The 21564-nt window shown below is 45.9% G+C and overlaps 1 protein-coding gene across 2 annotated transcripts in view; it reads left to right on the forward strand.

Moving 5' to 3' along the window:
* PGM1 (phosphoglucomutase 1) overlaps positions 1–667 on the forward strand; it is a 62322-nt gene extending 61655 nt beyond the window's left edge. For both annotated transcript variants that reach the window (XM_045064664.1, XM_045064663.1), the window contains exon 11: positions 28–667. In XM_045064664.1, coding sequence (XP_044920599.1) covers positions 28–117 — 90 coding nt within the window. In that variant the 3' untranslated portion in view covers positions 118–667. The remainder of the gene's footprint in view (positions 1–27) is intronic.
* The last annotated feature ends 20897 nt before the right edge of the window (positions 668–21564 follow it).

Here is a 21564-nt window from a genome sequence, read left to right on the forward strand (position 1 = left end):
AAAAGGTTCTCTTTTTGTCTCCCTCAGGTCATGTTGGCCCCCCTTATTTCCATCGCTCTGAAGGTGTCCCAACTCCAGGAGAGGACGGGACGCACTGCACCCACCGTTATCACCTAAGAAGATAGGCCAGTTGCGGTACGTCCCTCTGCCTCAGGACCTCCAAGTCATCTGATTGAAGAGCATGGACAAACAAAATGTATCCACCCAGGCTTCTTAAGATTTGGTTTTTCCACTAACCAGCTGTTGATGACTGGCCCATTAGTGTGACAGGGCCAGCTGAGATGCCATGTGGGCAAGAGGACCTAGGGGCTTTTACTAACGTCACTCCGTGTTGTGCCCTTAAGCTCTGCTGCTGTGCAGGTGTTTGTCTCCCAAGCACCTGCTCCTGTTCACTACAATGTGGGATGGAGGCTGAGTAGGAGCCAGTGAGGCCATTTCTCATGCTTAGGTTGTCCCAGTGAAATGACAGTGCAAGCTCATTTTTCTTTGGTGAATTCCTCCCCCGTTCACTGTTTACATGTGTTCCAGCAAAATCCAATTTCTGGTGCCTTCTCTCCAATCAGTTCTTTCCTCAGAGTGAGACGTACTTGTCTACAGATGTCTGCCTTGTTTTTGCGACATAGTCCCACACAAATATTGTGGGATATTAAAGCAAAATAAGCCACTATTTCTTGATGTCTTTTTTTTTTTTTCTTAACTGCAAAATGCTCTTCACTATAAGAAAGAAAATACTTTTTTTTTATTTTTAAGAAGATACTGTATTCTGTTTGGATGTCCTAACTAGAAGACAAAATGTTCTCTGCGCTAGGTTTAAAATCCTTGTACTCAAGAACTGTGATTTCAGATCTTAGCAGAGTCAACTGAGCCCTGGATTCATCCGAAGTAGCTTGCTTTATATAAGCTCATCTTGGTTAATTTGGAATGAGGGAAAGCTAGAGATTTTCCCCCCCAGGAAATATTAAATAGCAAAGTGCGGCCATGTGCCTTGTGGTGTTGAGATACCGTAATGCATATTGAGGGAACAGGGAGGGGCAGCACTCTCAGAAGCTGAAAGTAAGATGACCAGCATTTGGCTGGATATCTTGAGTGCATTGACATCTTACTCGTCTTAGAACAATTTCATTTTATTTTAAAGATTTTTGGTTTTTTGAGAGAGAGAGAGCATGAGCACGGGCAGAGGGAGAAGCAGACTGCCCTGCTGAGCAGGGAGCCCGATGTGGGCTCGATCCCAGGACCCTGGGATCCAGACCTGAGCCAAAGGCAGACACTTAACCAACTGAGCCATCAGGGTTCCCCAACTTAGAACATTTATATTCAATCCATGAGTGTAATGTAGTAGTTAAACACATAGGTTTGGAAGCCAATAAACATGAGTTTGAATCCAGCTTGGGCCTTTGAGTCACTTTTGAATACATTCTCAGTATCTTGAAAATCAGGATGAAGGGGTGCCTGACTGGCTCAGTCGCTGGAGTTGTGACTCTTGATCTCAGGGTCGAGTTCAAGCCCCTCATTGGACGTGGAGCCTACTAAAAAAAAAAAAATGTAAAAAAATAAAATCAGGATGAAAATAGTTCCTACTTTATGGGGTCATCAAGAACATTCAGTGAGTGGACCTGTGCACAGCAGTGGGCACTTATCTAGCTCATGGTAGATTGTCAAGTGAGCAGGAACTAGGATTATGTTTATCATACTGTTTCTAGATTTTAAAGTATTAGGAAGACAAAACTGTAACACTAATATTTGTAATGCATTTAATGCTTTGCAGGGCATTTCCACAAAGTCCCCTTGCTGTATTCCAGAGAGGCAGCTCAGGTCTGTACCCCTCCTCCACCCAGGTGGACAGGGTCTCTGGGGTAAGATTTCCAATGTTGCCGGTTGACAAGGGGGGTCTAGGCCAGCAAACAGAACTGAGCTCTCACAAAGATGAGAGGAAGATGAGTATTTATTGAACATTAGATGCCAAACATTGTTGAGTGCTTTCCATACACTCTTTACATGCTCCCAGTCACTCTAGATACTCCCAGTATTCCCATTTTACAGATGAGGTCTGGTTACTTGCCCAGTGTTGGCATCACTGGGTAGTGGTGACATATCCCCAGGCAATGAAGCTCAGCCCTGCCTGGTTTGCCAGTACTTTGCCTGGCCCCTGCTATTGACTGGCTGCTTCTAACAAGTGAAAGAAAGGTTTTTGCATTTGTACAAATGCCTCTATATTTTATTTCTTAAAGGGTCATACTTTGTGCCTTGGGTGCTAGAGAGTGTTAATTTTGGCATTGTTGTTCTCAATTCCCTCTGGCCCTGGGATCTTTTTTTTTAAAAAATATATAATGTATTATTTGCTTCAGGGGTACACGTCTGTGATCATCAGTCTTACACAGTTCACAGCACTCACCATAGCACATACCCTCCTCAGTGTCCATCCACCAGCCACCCCTTTTCTCCCCTCCCAACCACCCAGCACCCCTTAGTTTGTTTTCTTAAGAGACCTTAAGAGTCTCTTATGGTTTATCTCCCTCCCCTTATAGTCCCATCTTGTTTCATTTTTTTCCCCTCCCTACCTCCCACAACCCCCCGCCCTGCCTCTCAAATTCCTCCTATCAGAAAGATCATATGATAATATCTTTCTCTGATTAACTTATTTTGCTCAGCATAGTACGCTTAGGTTCCATCCACATCATTGCAAATGGCAGGATTTGTTTTTTGATGGCTGCATAGTATTCCTGTGTGTGTGTGTGTGTGTGTGTGTGTGTGTGTGTGTGTATCACATCTCCTTTATCCATTCATCTGTTGTTGGGCATCTAGACTCTTTCCATAGTTTGGCTATTGTGGACATTGCTGCAATAAACATTCGGGTACACGCATCCCTTCAGATTGCTACATCTCTATCTTTAGGGTAAATACCCAGTAGTGCAATTGCTGGGTCGTAGCTGGCCCTGGGATCTTGATACTTGGGTGTATCAGTCAGTCAGGAAATGTGTATTGACCCACATTAAGTGTGAAATGCCCTGGGAAGGGAAGAACGTGTAACACAATTATGCCCTCCAGCTGTCCATAAGACTAGTGAAGGAAGTGAAGTCAGCACAGGGAGTAGACTGTACAGAATACCTGCCTTCCGAATTGTGTAGGTAGCCCCTGTTGCTACAATTCAGATTTTCTTCTTTTTTTTTTTTTAAGATTTTATTTATTTTTTTGACAGACAGAGATCTCAAATAGGCATAGAGGCAGGCAGAGAGAGAGAGGAGGAAGCAGGCTTCCTGCTGAGCAGAGAGCCCGATATGGGGCTCGATTCCAAGACCCCGGGACCCCGGGACCATGACCTGAGTCGAAGGCAGAGGCTTTGACCCACTGAGCCACCCAGGTGCCTCTAGAATCCAAATTTTCTTATTCCCTATTCTGTTTCAAATGTTGGGCTACAAGCTTCCGAGTAACCCTCCAAGCAAGACATTACTATTCCCATTCTAGAGCTGAGATGACTGAGGCAAAAGAGAAGCCTGAGTAATTTGCCCCAGGTGCCCAGCTACCATGCGGTGGAAGTGGAATTTTGAGTGGGGATCTCACCGACTTTCCATGACTCTTTTCCTGCCTCTCCATCCGTTGAATCAGACGCAGACAGGGCTGTGGCCCCTGGAGTGGCTTTAGAAATTTCCTCCTCATCCCTGATCACAATTCAGCTGCTTCCCCGACCCCACATGGCTACAGGTTTGGATTTGAAAAGCTCAGGGGAGGAAGATGGCTGGGGCCCCGGATCCGTGGGGGTGAGTGTGGGTGAGGGCCACCTTTCCTCTGTCTGTGGCTTCCAGAGAGACACCCCGACACATGTGCCCGCCAGGAATGCTGGGGGAATGGGGCCCTGAGAGGCTGGCCAGCGGCCTGCAGCCAAGCTTCCCCACCCGCCGGGATTGATGTGGTCTGTGAGTCAGGCCTGTTTTCGTTGGGGTGTGGCGGGGATTACAGTGAGAAAATTGGGTTGGAACTGTTGGGGCTAAACTCTGAAATTTCACATTTCCCCTCCCTCTTGACATTCAGCTTTCATTTTGGAAAAGCAGATTCCAGTTCAGGGAAGCTCCCTAGGTCCAGAAAGGGGCCAGGCTTACAAGGGAGGGGCCCTGCCTCAGAGAAGGAAAACAAAGGCCAAGCTCGCTGCATTTCAGGGGAGGCCGAGCTTTGGGGTCTTGGTCCCTCTGCTTCCTCTGCTTCCGAGTTCATGCTGAATTCAGCTGCCTTTCTGATTCACCCCCTAGACAGAAGGTGGCCTTCCTGTGTAAGACTCCTCTAGAAAACATAGTGCAACATGTGGGAGACACATCCTTCATGCTTTCACACTCTGAACGCCCAGCAAGGGGGCTGTGATAGGAGTGATCACAGCTACTGTGAGCAGAATCACCGCACCTCGCCAGCATTACTGCAGAGATCCCCTCATGGCCTCCGGCCTCCATGCCCGCTCGCCCCCTCTGATCTGTTCTCTATCGCATCAGCGAGGTGCTCTTGCCAGTGCTAACGTCCAGGCGCCCGTGAGGCCATGTGTGCTGCCTGCCTCCAACCCGCCAAGTCCTCATCCTCTGCTCTCTGCCTTACCGTTCAGACATAGGGAACCACCTGGACACCCTGTGCTCTGTCGTCTCCGTGTCTTTGTCCCTGCTCTTCTGTCTGTCTGCATCACTTTCCCCTTCCACCCCGTCCTCCACCACACCCCCCAACTCCTGCCTGTTCCTTAAACACTGTTTTCTCCAAGGAGCTGTTGCTGACCCTCCAGGGTCTGGTTTGGGAATCTGGGTATTCCTATAGAACCCTCCTTATGCCTCTTAGCATGCTGTAGTTCATAGCCTGCTTATTTCCCATTTCTCCCACTGCCCTGTGGGCTCCTAGAAGGCAGGGACTGATTTTTCAGTTCGAAAGACAATTTTTAGAAAGAGTGGAGGAAAGCCAGTTGCGTGGCAGAACACTCTGACACTATGGCTCGCTGCCCCCAGCCAGCCTCTGTGGCACGAGTATCTTCATTTTGGCGATGACAAGTGAGTTGACCAACTTTCACAGCTCGTGAACCCTTTAACCAAGAACTCTTTGATACAGCTTTAGAGGTTGAAAGTGAGAAAGCACCCAGGACAAAGGATCAGGGTAGAATCTGGCAGCAGATGGGAGACATATGTGTTATGGTCACTTTGAAGAAAACTTGATTTAAATGTTAAGAAGTATTTTATCTCTGATTGCTACAAAAGTGAATTGGGGGTATAGTTGGGGAAGGGTTATATCAAATTAGCCTGAATATAGAAAGAAGTTATTTTTGTTCAAGGAGTAGACTCAAGAAAGCCGGTTCTAAATCCTGAAGACCGCCTCTGAGCAGATTCATGGGAGGGAAGCCGTGACGGGGCAAGGCAGGTCCACCAGCCCTGGGCCTCACACTGCTGGGGAGCACAGCATGTACTTCCAGAAGAGGGAGAGGCTCTTCTTGGTTCCTCTCATGAGAGCAAGAGGCATTCTTACCATGTGGCTTGTCATTACACAAAAGAAGTGAGGTTACCGCCAGCAAGAGTTATGTCTCATGTCTGTCTGCTTGTCGTGTGGGAACTTTTGAGGGCTTTGGTTTGGTTTTTCACCTAATGTGAAGACTCTACCTAGATGTATTACATTGGATTTGTGGGTGTGGGCTAATAACTATTTTCCGAAAAGCATGTCTTCTGTGATTCAGAGTGCTGCTCTCCAGCTGACAGGAAAGCCAGTAAAGAGTAGCAATCTGTGTGCTTTTAACGACAGTGTTATTTTGTAAAATTTCTGTCTCCATTGCTTTCTGACTTCATTTTTGTACTGTGTTTAGGAGGGCTGTTATTATCCTAGATAAAGAAATAGAAACTTCGAGAGCTTACGTGGCCTGCGCAGAGTCTCACAATCATGATGGAGAAAGCAGACCCACCACGCCCATCCCTCAGTGCTTGGGATTCTTTCTCCGGTTTATTGTTACTATCTGACAAAGCACCCCCAAATCAATCTAATGGTGGTAAACTTTTGCACAATCTCATTATGCTCATGGGTTCTGTGGGTCAGGGCATCAGGCACAGTGGAAAAAGCTTGTCTGCCCTGCAGGGTCAGGGCCCTTAGGTGAGAAGAATGGAACAGGTGAGGAAGGACTCAAATGCCCAGGGGCTGGCACCACCTGGAGGCCTCCAGCCCCCAGGGCTGAGGGTTCGGTGGGGGGGGGGGGGGGGGGGGGACTGCCGACTGCTGCTTCTGTTCATGAGCTTTTTAGCATCGAGTTCCTCACAGCATGGTGTTAGCTTCTAGGACGGAGCTTCCCAAGAGCAAGGGTACTGAGAAAGCCAGACAGAAGCTGTATTTTCCTTTTTTACCTACCTCTGTCCAACTGGTTGTGCCCAACTCACTCAGGCCAGCCCAGATTCAAGGGCAGGGGAATTGCATTCTACCTAATCTAGGGGGAGTGGCAGGGTCCCATTGCGGGAGCTCTTCTCTTTGGAAAGTACATTCTGTCACAATTTTCAAATTTTCTCCCAGTAACAATACCATTCTGAGTCATGTGAGTATGAAAAGGAATTTAGTTTAGAAATTATTTTCACCAGGAGCACCCGTCTGTCGCTTATCTGAATATAGATGCGTCCTGTCATCTCACATTCCCATACCCATGACAGACATAACCGATCAATCGTAGCGCTCTTCTACTAAGCTCAGATAGGGCTCCAGAAACCTCAGTAGGATATACCAGACAAGAAATACTCAGCAATGGCAGAAGGGGTATGAATGATAACTTATTTGCTACTTGGGAATATTCTTACTTTCTTACTTTTACGATGTCTAACTAATACCTCAAATAGGCTGTGAAAGCCTATTTAAAAATAGATCAGGGGCACCTGGGTAGCTCAGGAGGTTAAAGCCTCTGCCTTCAGCTCAGGTCATCATCCTAGGGTTCTGAGATCAAGCCCCACATCGGGCTCTCTGCTCTAGGGAGCCTGCTTCCTTTTCTTTCTCTCTCTCTCTGCCTGCCACTCTGCCTACTTGTGATCTCTGACAAATAAATAAATAAAATCTTAAAGAAAAAAAAAAAGAAAATAGACCATTCAGTCTATAAACTGATGAAAAATATGTGCACAGTATGGAGAAAATCAGTGATAACTCGTAAATAAATCACCATTGATTTCAGAAACAGCATGAAACATTAATAAAATGATTTTACTGGTATTTTTAAACTCAGAAGTGAACTGGAGATTGGTTTCACTATCTGAAGGTCACCGTCCCAGCTTTCTACACTGGTTCTTTCCACCTGCCACTTTGCTTCTTTGGCTGTAACGGTCACTTATATCTCACTTCATGACTCCTAAAGCTTGTATAGCACTTTTCAGAGCCCTTTCACTCACTGTCTCATTTAATCTTCACAACTGTCCTGTGCAATAGATTTGCAGTAAACATGACATTTAGTGATCAGATTCTCTGCCCCAAATCATACAAATTCCTACTACTGGGGCTCCTGGGTGGCTTAATCAGTTAAACATCTGCCTTTGACTCAGGTAGTGATCCTGGGGTCCTGGGATGGAGCCCCTTATCTGGCTCCCTGCTCAGTAGAAAGCTTGCCTCTCCCTCTCCCTTTGCCCTCCCCCCACTCATGCTTGCTATCTCTCACTCTTGCTTTCTATCTCAAATAAATAAATAAAATCTTTTAAAAATTACTATTACTACTAACATATATTGATCGCCTTATTAAATGACAGGTTGTAGATAAATTGACTAATGGTAGGTGCCAGATAGCTTTAATCACTTGATATACACCTGGTCATTTAATCCATATCACAACCCTAAGAATGGGAATTATTCACCCCATCTTACAGATGAGGAAATGGAGGCTGTTCAAGAGTCAGTAATTTGCCTAAGGTTGAAATTACCAAGTGGTGGAACTGAGATTGAACCTGAGTTGATCAGACTATAAAGTCCAAGTAAAATGCTAGAAGCAAGGCCTCTCTTACTTCCATTGGGAAATAATTTTGTTTTTCAAATCTAATTTTTTTAAACATTTTATTTATTTATTTGACAGAGAGAGATCACAAGTAGGCAGAGAGGCAGGCAGAGAGAGAGGAGGAAGCAGGCTCCCTGCTGAGCAGAGAGCCCGATGCGGGACTCGATTCCAGGACCCTGAGATCACGACCTGAGCCGAAGGCAGTGGCTTAACCCACTGAGCCACCCAGGTGCCCTCAGATCTAATTTTTTTTGAATGATTTTGGCAAGAAATTTGATAATAAAATTTGATGTGTACTTTTTAAAAAGATTTATTTATTTGACAGAGAGTGTGGGGGAAGGGGCAGAGGGAGAGAGGGAGAAAATCACGAGTAGACTCCCCTCTGAGCACAGAGCTGGTCATGGAACTCAATCTGACAACCCTGAGACCATGACCTGAGCCAAAACCAAGAGTTAGACACTCAGCTGAGCTACCCAGGTTCCCCGATGTGTAATTTGATAGTATAATGTTTCCTACCAATAGATGGTGGTGGTAGAGAGACATATTTACACAACTGATAGTTGGGAAGAGATCAAAGCTAGTTTAAAATGGAAGCCCAGGTTCAGTAGTCCCAAGTGTCCTCAGTAGATCAATCCTTGTGATGTAGTTGATTTATGGAAGAAAGACTTGAGGGTCTGCCCCATCTTCCCAGTCTCCCTGAACCAGTCTGGTACTGGTTATTCTGTGGGGAAAGTGGTTGGCATCACATGAACAGCTCCTCTCAGAACCCCTGAATTCATGTTAATACTCCTGTCTATGCTCAAGGCAGATTTTATTTTCTGTCATCTAGCAGTTTGCAGAGAATGAAGGATTATCTTCAAAATGTCGTCTTCTTCCTCTTCTTTTTTTTTTCTTTATTTCTTTTTTCTTTTTTTTTTGGTGGGATGGGTGGGAAGAAGACCTCTGACAACAGTGACCAGGGATTCCCACTCCACTGCCTAGTATGACTCTGACCTAGAGTGGTCCCCAGTGAGCATTTGGGGGTTAGTGGCTCTGTGGGATAATGACCACCATTACTCCTGCCCTGTAGTCAAAAACTGTCCTGACTTCCAGAGCAAGGGGACAATGTTCAGCCCAGCTGGCCCCTCTCTAGCCTCCCTTTCCAGCTTTATCTCCAATCACAATCCACTTCTTCACCCTCCCATCTTCATAGTTCCCCCAAATACCTCATACTTTTCCACTTTGGGCTGACCTTGCACATGCTGCAACATCTGTTGGAAAATGTTTCCTTGTATTAGTGTGTTATCTGCGGTGCCCTATTCCTCTTCTAAGAAAAACTAGCTTCTGCTAGGAGGGAAGATATGACCATGCTTTGTACTGTGAGCCACCATTACATTTTTTTGGCTACAGCTGATTAGACCAGGCTGAACACCTGACTCAATGGCAGCCAACCCACTAGTTACAACCTATCACCTATGACCTATGGCTTGGTCCAAAAGGATGAGCTGGAATAATCAGGCTTTCTGTTGGAAATGTGAGGTAAGACAGGAATAAATTTGTTGGATTTGCCTTGTCAGGAGTAAGACTTTCTCCTCTGGATACCTCCTTACAGTAGTGTTGAGGAGAAAAATTATGTCTTGTATTATATTCCCAGCGACTGGTTTAATGCCTGGTGTGTAGTAGGGAATCCGTAAATGTATAGTGAATCCTTAAACTCAGGCAAGAAAAAATCACAGATTTTTTATCATTTCAATGCAATTTAAATCTGGCTCTGACCCTTATTCCAGTAGGTTGCCAGGATTTTTTTTTTTTTTTATAATTGGACACTTTCTGTGTGATTTTTATTCCCATTTTCTACATGAAAAAGCAGAGGTGCAGAGAATTTAGGTAACTTGCTCAAGGTCACAGTTATAATAAGTGACAGATCTCAGATGAAAGGCAGCAAGTCAAATCCCTGCTCTTAATCACTACCTCTCAGATTTCATCTCCATTGAGATGTACCAATGAATGAATAAAACAGTCTTCTGACCTACTACTACTCCTTTCCTCCATCACTTGGTTCCTCTCTTTCTCATGTTTCTTCAGCACTTAATTCATTCATATTTAATCTGTCCACACCTTTTGCAGAGAACTTCCTGTAGTGTAATAATTAGAGCTAATGATGGGTACTTGCCTTATGCCAAGTACTATTCAGGGAATGCAGAGAAAAATGGACTAAATGTGGCTGAAATTTATATACTTTGAAACACTAGTTCAGGGTGCTGTTGGTTTGAGAAGGGATTCTTTCTTTAAAGCCCAGATGCTTTCCTCTTTTTGAAAAATTTAACTTCAGACTACAATTTTCCAGATCATCAAGTCAAGCCTTTGCGTGCTTTCCTTTGAAAGTTGGAGCTTAAGTTACAGAGTAGTCTAGGTTCCAAATACTCCTGGATATTTTCTGTAAATCACGTGAAGTGTGATGTTACATACCTAAGCAGTATGTTTATGAAAGTCTTTTTTTTTTTTTTTTTTAAATGGATCTTTCTCTTGTCATTCTCTGCTTGGCGATTTGGAATTATTTTGCAATACAGCACATTAATATCACACTAGTAAAGAGGCTTCTGGTCCAAATGGTGATGTAGGAAGACCGTGAATTCACATTCTCCGCAGACACACCAAATCTATGGTACTGAACTAGCAGTGCCTTCTGAACCAAGGGTTGACTGAGCAGCTTTTGCACAACAAAAGATAGACCACACAGGAAACAGCAAGAGGGATAGAAGGAGGCATGGTAATGAAGGGCACTCCTACATCCCCACTATACCTCCCCCCCACACACACCCCCAACGCCATGAACTGCTGTGGGGAGGGATAATACTGAGCAATTGTGAGCAGATTTGTCTGCCCTGGAGAACAGGAAGAAAGCCATGGTTTAAAAGGGCAACTAGAGTAGAGGGGTGCTTGGGTGGCTCAGTAGGTTAAGGCCTATGATCTCAGGGTCTTGGGATTGAGCCCCGTATGGGCTTCCCTTCTCAGTGGGGAGCCTGCTTCTCCCTCACCCTCTGCCCCTACCTCCCACCTCATGTTCTCTCTCTCTCAAATAAATAAATGAAGTCTTTCAGAGGGCAGCTAGAATATCAAGGTACCATCTCTAGAATCTGCCAAAAGCCAAAGGAGCTGCTAGAATTCTCTCTGGGTCAGAGGGGCTGTTAAGTGCCATGGTTTACATTCCCCCCTTACCTTGATAGATGGGAGTAGGGACTGGGTACTGTAGCCAGATGATCTCCTCAGGACACCCCTTTGGTGCTCGCTGTAGCTCTAACCGTCTTGCCAAATGACACAGGTACAAAGAACACTGAACACTCCAGACCAACACCATTTCAGTTCCAGACAGCTTTCTAGGGCCTTCTTGGAGCAGAGTGCTGTGGGACCTCCTGGCTCATGCCTGTTCCAACTGCCCTTCTAAGTTTCCCCCTGTGTAGAGCACCCTGGGAATGCCCAGTCCATACCCGTCTTGGTTCCAGCCATCCTGTTGGTGTGTCCCCTGCTTGGATCCCCTGGGGTACCTCGCTTGCACCCATTTTGGCTTCAGCTCTCTTGCCAAGATACTCTTTCCACTGAGAGCCCCGAGACCATTCAGGCTTACCCCACTAAAGCCCCAGCTACTTCACCTGGGCAGTCCCAACATGGAGTCCCCAAGACTCCCAGCCCACTCCAGCCACAGTGTCAGCCACCAGGCATGCAGTCTACACTGGGGACCATGCACAAGACCATTCCTTCAAGTTTATGAGAAGGAGCTGTTCTGCCTAACTCATAGAAACAAACACAGAAAGTTAAGCAAAATGAGAAAGAATATACTCCAAATAAAGTACAAGACAAAATCTAGATGAACCTGAGATAAGCAGTATTCCTGACAAAGACTTTTAAAGCAATGATCATAAAGATGCTTACTGGATGGGAGAGAGAAATGGAAAAACTCAAGAGTTTCAACAAAGAGAAAACATGAGAAAGCATCCATCAGAGTTGAAGAATACACTAACTGAAATGAGAAGTCCACTAGAGGAACTCAACCATAGATTAGTGGTTGCAGAAGCACAGATCAGTGATCTGGCAGACAGGGTGATGGAAAGCACACAAGCTGAACAGCAAAAAGAGAAAAATATTTTTAAAAAATGAGGATAGGTTGGGGATCTATCAAGTAAACATCTATTGATAGCATTGAGTAAACAAACATTCACGTTATAGGGATCCCAGAAGGAAAAGGGAAAGAGAAAGGGGCAGAAAATTAAAAGAAATAATAGCTGAAAACTTCCCTGAGATGGAACCAGATGAACCCAAGGAGGTCCCTACCATGTCCCCCAATAATTAAAACATCAAAATTTAAAGAATTTTAAAACCAGCGAGAGGGAAGTAGACAGTTACGTACAAGGGAATCCCCCATAAGACTATTAGCTGATGGGGTGCCTGGGTGGCTCAGTGGGTTAAAGTCTCTGCCTTCGGCTCAGGTCATGATCTCAGGGTCCTGTGATCGAGCCCCGCATCAGGCTCTCTGCTCAGTGGGGGGCCTGTTTCCTCCTCTCTCTCTGCCTGCTTCTCTGCCTACTTGTGATCTCTCTCTGTCAAATAAATAAATAAAATCTTTTTAAAAAAATGACTATCAGCTGATGTTTCTGCAGGAACTTTGCAGGCCAAATCGGACTGGTGTGATGGAGAGTTGAAAGAATACTCCACCTGGCAATGCTGTCGTTCTGAGCTGAAGGAGGGAGAAAGAGCCTCCCAGACACCCAAAAGTTAAAGGAGTTCATCACCACTAAACTGGCCTTAGGAGAAATGTTAAAGGGACTTCTTTAAATTGGAAATAAATTAGAAGTGAGAAAATTATGAATTAAAAGAATTAAAATCTGTCAGTATAAACATGAAATGTGGAGGAGGGGAGTAAAGTTCTTTCAGAATGTGTTCAAACTTAAGTGACCATCGACTTACTATAGACTGCTGTATGCTTCGGATGTTACATTAAACCTCATTATATCCACGGACCCCAAACTTACAACAGAGACACAGAAAATAAAGAGAACGAAAGCCAGGCGTAACACTACAGAAAGTCATCAATCATGAGGAAAGAGAACAAGGGAAGAAGAAAGGAACACAGAAGAATTACAAAAGTAACTAGCAAACAGTGAACAAAATGGCAATAAGTACATAGCTGTCAATAGTTGCTTCAAATCTAAATGGTCTAAATGCTCCTTAGAGACATAGAGTGGCAGAATGGGTTAAAAAAACCAACACCCATCTACATGCCATCTACAGGAGACTTGTTTCACATGTAAAGATACATACAGACTGGAAGGGAAAGGTTGGAGAACCTTATCATTCTGGCAGAACGATAAAATTGCACTGATACCAAGGCAGTGTGGTGAGTGAGCTCTTCTCCTCCGTGCTCCATTAGAGGATTCTTACTAATCCCTTTGCACTGATGAGGAAACTGAGGCCCAGAGAGGTTGTAAAACTTATCCAAGTTCCAGTAGCTGAAAGGGGCAGTCAGACTCCAGAGTGCTATTGTAAAAAATTGAGTGATAACTCATATCCCATGACATTTACCCTTGTAGAGTGTATAACTCATCGGTTTCTAGTGTATTCACCAGGTTGTGCAGAGTGCGCAACCATTAACACTGTCCAATTCCAGAACACCTTCTTTACCTCCAGAAAAAACCTGGTACCTCTCAGCAGTCTCTCCCCATTCCCCATTCCCTCCAGCTCCTTGCAACCACAAATCTCTTTCCTGTTTCTGTGGATTTTTCTGATCTGAGAATTTCATATAAATAGAATTGTATGATATGGAGCCTTTTGTGTCCTTGGAGCTCTTAACACAAGCAAATACCCCTAGACCGGGAGCTCCTCTAGTGTGAAGGCTGTTTTGTTTGTGTTTGTCCTCACAGTGCTCTGAATCCACTGTGCTTTTGAATGAATGATTGAATGCACAAATGAATTATGAAGCAAATATATGTAGACACTAAATAAACACAGAGTCTGAATTCTGCCAAGTGTCCACTATAGGCGTGGCACGAGGCTAAGTACTTTGCAAAGGTGACCTCACCCATATAACACCCTCGTGAGATGAGTACTGTAATATGCCCATTTTACAGATGGAAAACATAAAGAGGTTAAATAAATAGATAAATAAAAAGTAACTTGCCCCAAGTCCTAGATGCTAGATGGTAGAGCCAGACTTTGAACTCCTATTCCTGGTATTTGAGTCTGTATTTCTAAATTGTAAGGAAAGTCCTTTAGAAATAGTCTAACCTCCTCTGTCTGTGCAAGAAAATGGAGGTCTAGGATACATTTGCATTTACCTAGGGAGCCTGTACCATGTGCCAGCCACTTCACTACTCAGGAACAAAGGTAAACTCAACAATGGCAATGCCCTGCAGCAGGCACTGGGTCAGGGGTTCGTGTGCAGTAAGGGCTGCAGGAATGGCGGGCTCAAGGCACCTAGGCAGGGACCACAGTCCAGGGCCTGAGCCAACCTTCCTGTCTTCTGCTGTCAGCAAAGCACATCTCCAAGTGTGAGCTCACGCAGCTTATTATCACCACCCTCGACACCCTCCTGTACACCCTCAACATGCCTAGGGAGGGTGGCTCCGCTTGGTTCTTTTCCTGGCCTGTGAGGGCCCAGGTAGAGAATCCTGCCCTGGCAACACCTGTGAAGGCCCTGCCTCTCAGGGAAACGGGCAGGCGGCCCTTTGCTCCCCACTGCAGGGCAGGGTGGAGCTGCCAAGCAGCTACCTTCGTGTTTCTGGCCTGCTCCATGGCTCTTCTCTCACAAAGACAGCTGTGTTGGATCTGTTTTCTAAGTCAGATAGTTATTTGATTTCCACCTCAGAACTCAGTGCCAGCATTCCACGTAGCCAGCCTCACTGCCACAGGCTGTGGTGTAAGAAGGAATTTGGGTTCCCAGAGCACGGTCGGAGATTACACTCCTCAATTCAGGTGGGTGGGGTCAGGAGAGGCTTCCCACACCCACTGTCTAACGTGTGCTAGGCTTGGGCTTGGCCAGGGACGGGGCTCTGGTGTCAGGAGAAGCCCAGGCTCCACCGGGCCATGTCACCTCCACGAGATGCCGCAGGCCAGGATGAAGACCAACCCAGAGCTTGCCCCGGTCCTCTTCTTTTTTTCCCCTGTTCTCTCTGCGGAGGGGCAGGGAAAATGACCCTCCATGCATGTGGGGTCCCGCCAAGATGTATCATCCCAACACTAGGCTGGGTCTAAGAGCTAGAGACAAATTGGTCCCTGGGGTCAACCAGGGGCCTTGTAACTAATGGAACCACATTCCCTCGCTATGTCGAGAGAGAGGTAGAAGTTCCCAGCCAGAGAAGTGATGTAAATATCAGGGCTATAGCCGGCACAGTTCAGGACACAGGTAGAAAGAGGAATCTTGAGGACAGAGACTAGGAAGGTCAGAAGCAGTTTGGGAAGGGTTCAGGAATGTCCTTGTGGCCAGTAGTCAGTTGAAGGTCTGTGTGGGCATCATGGGGGAAAAGAGATGGCTGAAAACCTTAATATGAGAGTATGAGCATATGCTCTGTGAGACTTTCCTCTGGATGCATCCTGGACTGAGGGTCTCGAGTGAACTTCTGTGCTCTCCCAGGTACCCCCAAGGGTGTGACTAATCTGGAACCCTTTTTAAAGTTGTTGACTCTGGGCGCCTGGGTGGCTCAGTGGGTTAAGCCGCTGCCTTCGGCTCAGGTCATGATCTCAGGGTCCTGGGATCGAGTCCCGCGTCGGGCTCTCTGCTCAGCAGGGAGCCTGCTTCCCTCTCTCTCTCTGCCTGCCTCTCCATCTACTTGTGTGATTTCTCTCTGTCGAATAAATGAATAAAATCTTTAAAAAAAAAAAATAAAATAAAAAAAAAAAATAAAGTTGTTGACTCTAGGACCATGTAAGTGGAATGAATTTCAACCCCAAGCCCATGAGAAAACTCACGTTTATAAAGTCTCAAAGGGGATGGCTTTTTTTTTTTTTTAATATTGTATTTATTTATTTATTTGACACAGAGAGAGAGCACAAGCAGGGGGAGTGGCATCCAGAGTGAGAAGGAGAAGCAGACTCCCTGCTGAGCAGGGAGGCAGACAAGGGACTCGATTCCAGATCCCAAGATCATGACCTGAACTGAAGTCAGATGCTTCACCAACTGAGCCATCCAGGTGCCCCTCAAAGGGGATGGCTTTTTTCATTCACAGACTAGGCCAAGACACAAATGCTTTCTTGTTATCTCTCTGTGGCAATGGGTGCATTTTTGTCCTGGTCCATTATGTCACCATTCACTGAAGTGCCCAGCTTTATGTGTGGTGTGGGTATGGGGGAAGAAGGTTCTCAGATCTAATAGCTATCCATGTAAGCCCAAGGCCGCCTTTCCTTTCCTCACATGGCTGTTAAAATGTAGGTCTCTTGATTACCTGAGATCAGAAGAACTTTCCTAGGGTGCTGGAGCTTCAACTACTCACCTAACCCTGTTTTCCAGTTCTTTCTTTGTTTTTACCCCATGAGGATTTCTCATACTTTCCTGCAAGTTCTGTTATGCATTTAAAAGGATCTTTGCTATTTTGGGGGGGCATTTCTAGATAACTTCAAGGCAGTTGGGAAGTGTTTCAGTTTGCTTAGAATCTAAAGTCCTTTCTGCTTCTGCCCTTGTCCCTTCCATTTCAATCTAGCCAGTGTGGTCATTAAAAAATAAATAAATAACCATTATCTTGTTTTTCATTTGCATACAACTCTGCAATAGTTTCTCACAGCTTTCTGCAAATTATGATGCTGTTTTGTCAATATTTTTGTATATCCCACAGTCTTCCCCATTTCTCTTCTATAATCAAGAACCACTTTTCCATAGGGGAACTTCTTCCATATTCATTATGGCCCTGGGGCTGTCAGGCATGGTGCCTCCCCTTCTTTCTTTACCCTCTACCTCTGTTCTAGCTACAGTTTTAGGAACACAGCCCAGGTTTGGCCAATCATTGTAAGGCATCCCTGTGGACATAGTGACTGGCCTAAAGGGTAGGCATGTGACCCAAGCTGGGCCAATCAGAGTCTTGTCCTGATTTTATTTTCTATATGGAGATAGAGAAGTAACCTTCTCTTTCTTTTTGTACCATAGGGTTGCGAAGAGGTAGTCCTGATAAATATCAGTTATTATTTTCCTACCAGATTTGACAGAATGTGTCAGTGCTGGGGAAAATTAGACCTATTTAATGAGAAATGCAGAAACAAACAGAGATAATTAATTAGTTGAAAAGGAAGTCTTAATGATAATATTTGAGCTCCTGGATCCAGCCCTACCTGAAGCTTTAACTCCAGACTTCCCAATTTGATGAACCCATAAATTGACTTTTCACTTAAATTAGTTTGTGTTAGGTCTTTGTCACACATAACAAAGAGACTTGACCAATATGAGGCCAAATCCTTTACAAGGAACTCTAGGATCCTGTGTGATCCGGTCGCTGCCTATTTCTCCTCACATACTCTTTTTCTCTCTCTTAATGGCCCATCAATACAGAACTCTCAGTTTTTCAAATGTTCCAGTCTCCTTCCTGTCTCAGGGCCTTCACACATGTTGTTCTCCGAGGTCACTTTTCTTGACACATTCTCACACATCCTACAGATGTCTGCATATAGATCATGTCCTGAGGGAAGGCTTTCCTGACTGACTGACTGACTGACTAGGCCAGAGTCCTCATCTCCTCTTCAGCATGAAATACTCCTACATCACCCTGTGCTTTCTCTTCTAGACACTCATCACAGTAATAATGAACACATTCCCTGCTTACAAGGAGACAGTTCCTTGTTTACAGTCCATCTTCTTTGCTGGAATGAAAGCTTCATGAAGTTACAGACCATTTGTCTCCATCACCATTGTGTATTTAGTGCCTAGTACAGTGTTTGGCACAAAAATGGCTCAGTAAATATTTGCCAAGTGAAGAAAATGAACAGTTCAGTGTTTGACTCGAAAGCCCATGCTTTCAGTCTCTGTGGGCTTTGGTAACTAGTGAAGGAACACTGGTGGTCCTGATTCGGAAAGTGACTATAGAAGGCTCCTTGAGGGAAGGATAATTTAGTCAGATTTTTAAAAAAGATTTATTTATTTATTATTAGAGGCACAGAGAGAGAGAGAGAGAGAAAGTGTGGGGGGAGGGGCAGAGGGAGAGAATCCCCAGCACACTTCCTGCTGAGCATGGAGCTCGATCTCATGACCCCAAGAGCATGACCCTGAGATAATGACCTGAGCAGAAATCAAGAGTCAGATGCTTGACTGACTGAGCCACCTAGCGACCCCTTAGTCAGGTATTTTGAGCTGGATTTCTACCTGGCCAAGCCAGCATGGGCCCTGCTCCCAGAAGATGGCAGTGTTGCACAATTTCACTCATCCAGCCTCCCAGACTGGCTTTTCTGAGGCCTGGGAGCTACCTTGCTGGACTTTGACCCCTCATGTCCTGGAAGCCCAAGTCTATGGTCCTTTGAAATAGCTGTTTGTTCAAAGCAGCTCTGAAGCCAGCTTTGTTTCAGAGACTGGCTGTTCCCCAATCCAAGATAAACAAGCTCCTAATGGATCGATGGAGGGATCTGGGTGGGAGTACTTTGTTCCAGAACTCCACCTTCCTCAGGATATCAACCTTTGTGCTCTGCGACCTTCTGGAGAGAAGGCTAAGGACACAGAGTCAGTGCGCCTGATCCCTTCTCACAATTTATCTCAAATCCAGAGGCTGCTCCTGAGGGTACAAAAGAGCCCAATGACCAGCGTGGACCCACCAGTGGACAGTCCTCCATTTCAATTCTGGCCAGATCCCTTACTGGGTAGCCCAGAATAAACACCTTACCTTCTCTCAGTAGAGAATAGTCATGTCTACTTCTCAGGCTTGTGCTGAAAGAGAGAGCCAGCCATATGCAGACCTCCTGGAGCCCTGCCTTGGCGTATAGTAGGTGCTTAGGAAACTACAGTTTGCTTCCGTCTCTGTTCCCCCCTCCCACTGCCATCACCGAGGGGCCACATGCATTGGGTGGGAGAGTGAGCCTTCTCAGCAAGTTTTTCCTGGCAGATGTCTAAAAACAACAACCTTCTTCACTTCCCCCAGGCACTTTCTTCTGACCGGTGTGCCGGGGGTAAAGCCAGGTTGAAAAGTGCCCACAGTCACCGGAACACACGCTAGTCAGATCATCCACATCTCTAGTCCGATCCATGGGGGCCCTGCCGCTGCTGCTTCTCCCACGGTGGGGAACCAGGTCTCCTGTGAGTCCCGAGATCTGCCCTGGCCAAGAGGCCTTGGCTCCCTTTCAGTTCAGTTCTTTCTTTTGTGGTGGAGCATCTGGGCTGGAGCGCTGGAAGTGTTTTGGCCCTGGTGCTGGGGCCCTTATCTCTGTGCTGCGTGAGCCCCATTCCTGCCGTGTCAGAGCCCATTAGAGGCCACTCTGCTGAGGCTTTTGAAGGAGTAATCGGTTTGTAGAGGGAAGGGGCTGTGCCAAGCCAGGCCAGATGGAGTAAGTAATGAAGGCCCCAGATTAATCAAACTTGTCTCTTTTTTCCAATATGAAGGCTCAACCCAAGAGCTTGGCAGTCTCAAGACAAATTATACTTGTCAGCTTCAAAGCACAAGTTCCCTTCCAAGTCAGAATGTTTGTGCTTTCTCTTTCTCGCCGTCTCCTTCCCCTTCTCTCTTAAAAAAAAAAAAAAAAAAAAAAAACTGGAGTAAAAAATGGGGTGCACATGAAATGTGGTGACATTTTTGCATCGTTATAGTAATAAGAGCTTCCACTGGGCATCTACTATGTACCAGGCAACTGAGGCCTCAACACGCATTCAACTCGTGTCTCATCATAACCTCATAAAACAGGAATAGACCAGAAACCCCTTTTTACAGATCAGGAAACCAAGTTTTGGCGAGGATGACTGGCTCAAGGTCATATGGTTAGTCAGTGCAGAGCAAGGATGGAAACCCAGGTTTGTGTTCCTCCAGCCACCGCACTTGACGCATTCTCCAGGGTTCGGAGGCATTCATCTGGCTGACTTGTCTTCACCTGAAGGAAGAGTCTGGCTCTGAAGCCAAGAACACAGTTTCTCGCCCCTTCTTGTTGTTCAAGATTCCCCCTGAAGCCTTGGGCCAAAGGCAAGAGGAAAGGAATGTGTTCCCAGAGAAGCATTTCCAGAGGTATAACTTTATAACATCCTGGTCCCTAAGATATATGGGGACAAAAGTCCTGTGGTTCGATAGATTAGGGAACCACTATGTATACTTGATCCCTCCTAGCAGTACAAGTCATGGGGGCTGGGCAGACATCCTGAAAGTAGGAAACCTGATGAGCTTCGCTTTACCCACTGGCTCCCTGAACTATTTGATCTAGTTCTGTGTTTCAGGGCACTCCAGAGGCATCCCTGGGACCGAGTCCTAAGAAACCCATCTTCCCCAGAGCCTTGCTACCTACAGCAGCAGCCACTGGGAGCTCATGGGAAATGTAGATTCTTGGGCCCGATGCCAAATCCACTGGAGCCCTGGGTAACCTGAAGGGACTAGCATCGGGAAATCCCGATCCATGTTAAAGGAAAGTTAAGCAAAGGTCAGTGGACCCGGAAGCCCCCTAAGTTAATTCCTTCAGCCACCCAGTTTTATTTAATGATGTCCACACAAGTGTTGTTCATTTGGAAAACTAACTTGAAGAGAAAGATCAGTTTCTTCCTTATCCAAAGAGCTCCCTTATCCCTATGTCCAGTGAACATAAACATGACAAGAAGGAAGAATGCTTTATTTAACTAGGGCCTTGGCCCACCTCTAAGTTTTGGTAATTCCTTGTTAAGAAGAGTTAGTTTTTTGAGCAGTCATTTTCTCCTTTGTTACACATGCTCTGCCTCAGAACTGAGTTCCTATCATTTTGGTTAAAAATTTCCAGACGTTTGAGCCGAGCCAGATCTGGCAACCCTGCCATCTGCCACACTCACAGTCCATAGTCCCCGATGGGGAGACAGTCCCACGTGCTTGCATGACCTGCTGTCCGCTCCTCCTCCATCTCTTCCGAGCCAGGGCACTTGACTGAAGGGCAGCCAACCTAATCCATGTCTGGCAAAATGATGTGCACTGGGGCAAAATGGGAACCATAAGAAGCAGTGAAAAAAGGAATAGCTGCCTAAGCCAGAAAGTTCTACCACAGACAGGAGCGGGAGAGGACATGGGTGGGCTAAGTGGAAGCCAGTGTCATGAGGGAGCAGGAACTGTGAGCAGGCAGGGGCTAGGCAGTGGAGACGAGACACAGCAGAAGACGAGAACAACAGTGAGCCACCAGAGCAGATGTGGGCAGAGTCACCACATGTTATTGGCCCAGCGCTGGGCGATGAGTCATGCCCTGTATTATTTCCTGGGGCTGCTGTAACAAATGGCCACAAGCCTGTGGTGAGTTTTTTTTGTTTTTTTTTTTTTAAAGATTTTATTCATTCGACAGAGAGAGGGAGAGAGAAAACAAGCAGGGGGAGCAGTAGGCAAAGGGACAGAGAGAAGGAGGCTCCCTGCTGAGCAGAGGACCACTGCCCCCTTCATTGTGGGACTCCACCCCAGGACCCTGGGATCATGACCTGAGCTGAAGGCAGACGCTTAACCTACTGAGCCACCCAGGTGCCCAAG

This window comes from Mustela putorius, unplaced genomic scaffold (assembly GCF_011764305.1).
Source record: "Mustela putorius furo isolate JIRA1106 unplaced genomic scaffold, ASM1176430v1.1 tig00003853_pilon_pilon_pilon, whole genome shotgun sequence".
NCBI lineage: Eukaryota > Metazoa > Chordata > Mammalia > Carnivora > Mustelidae > Mustela > Mustela putorius.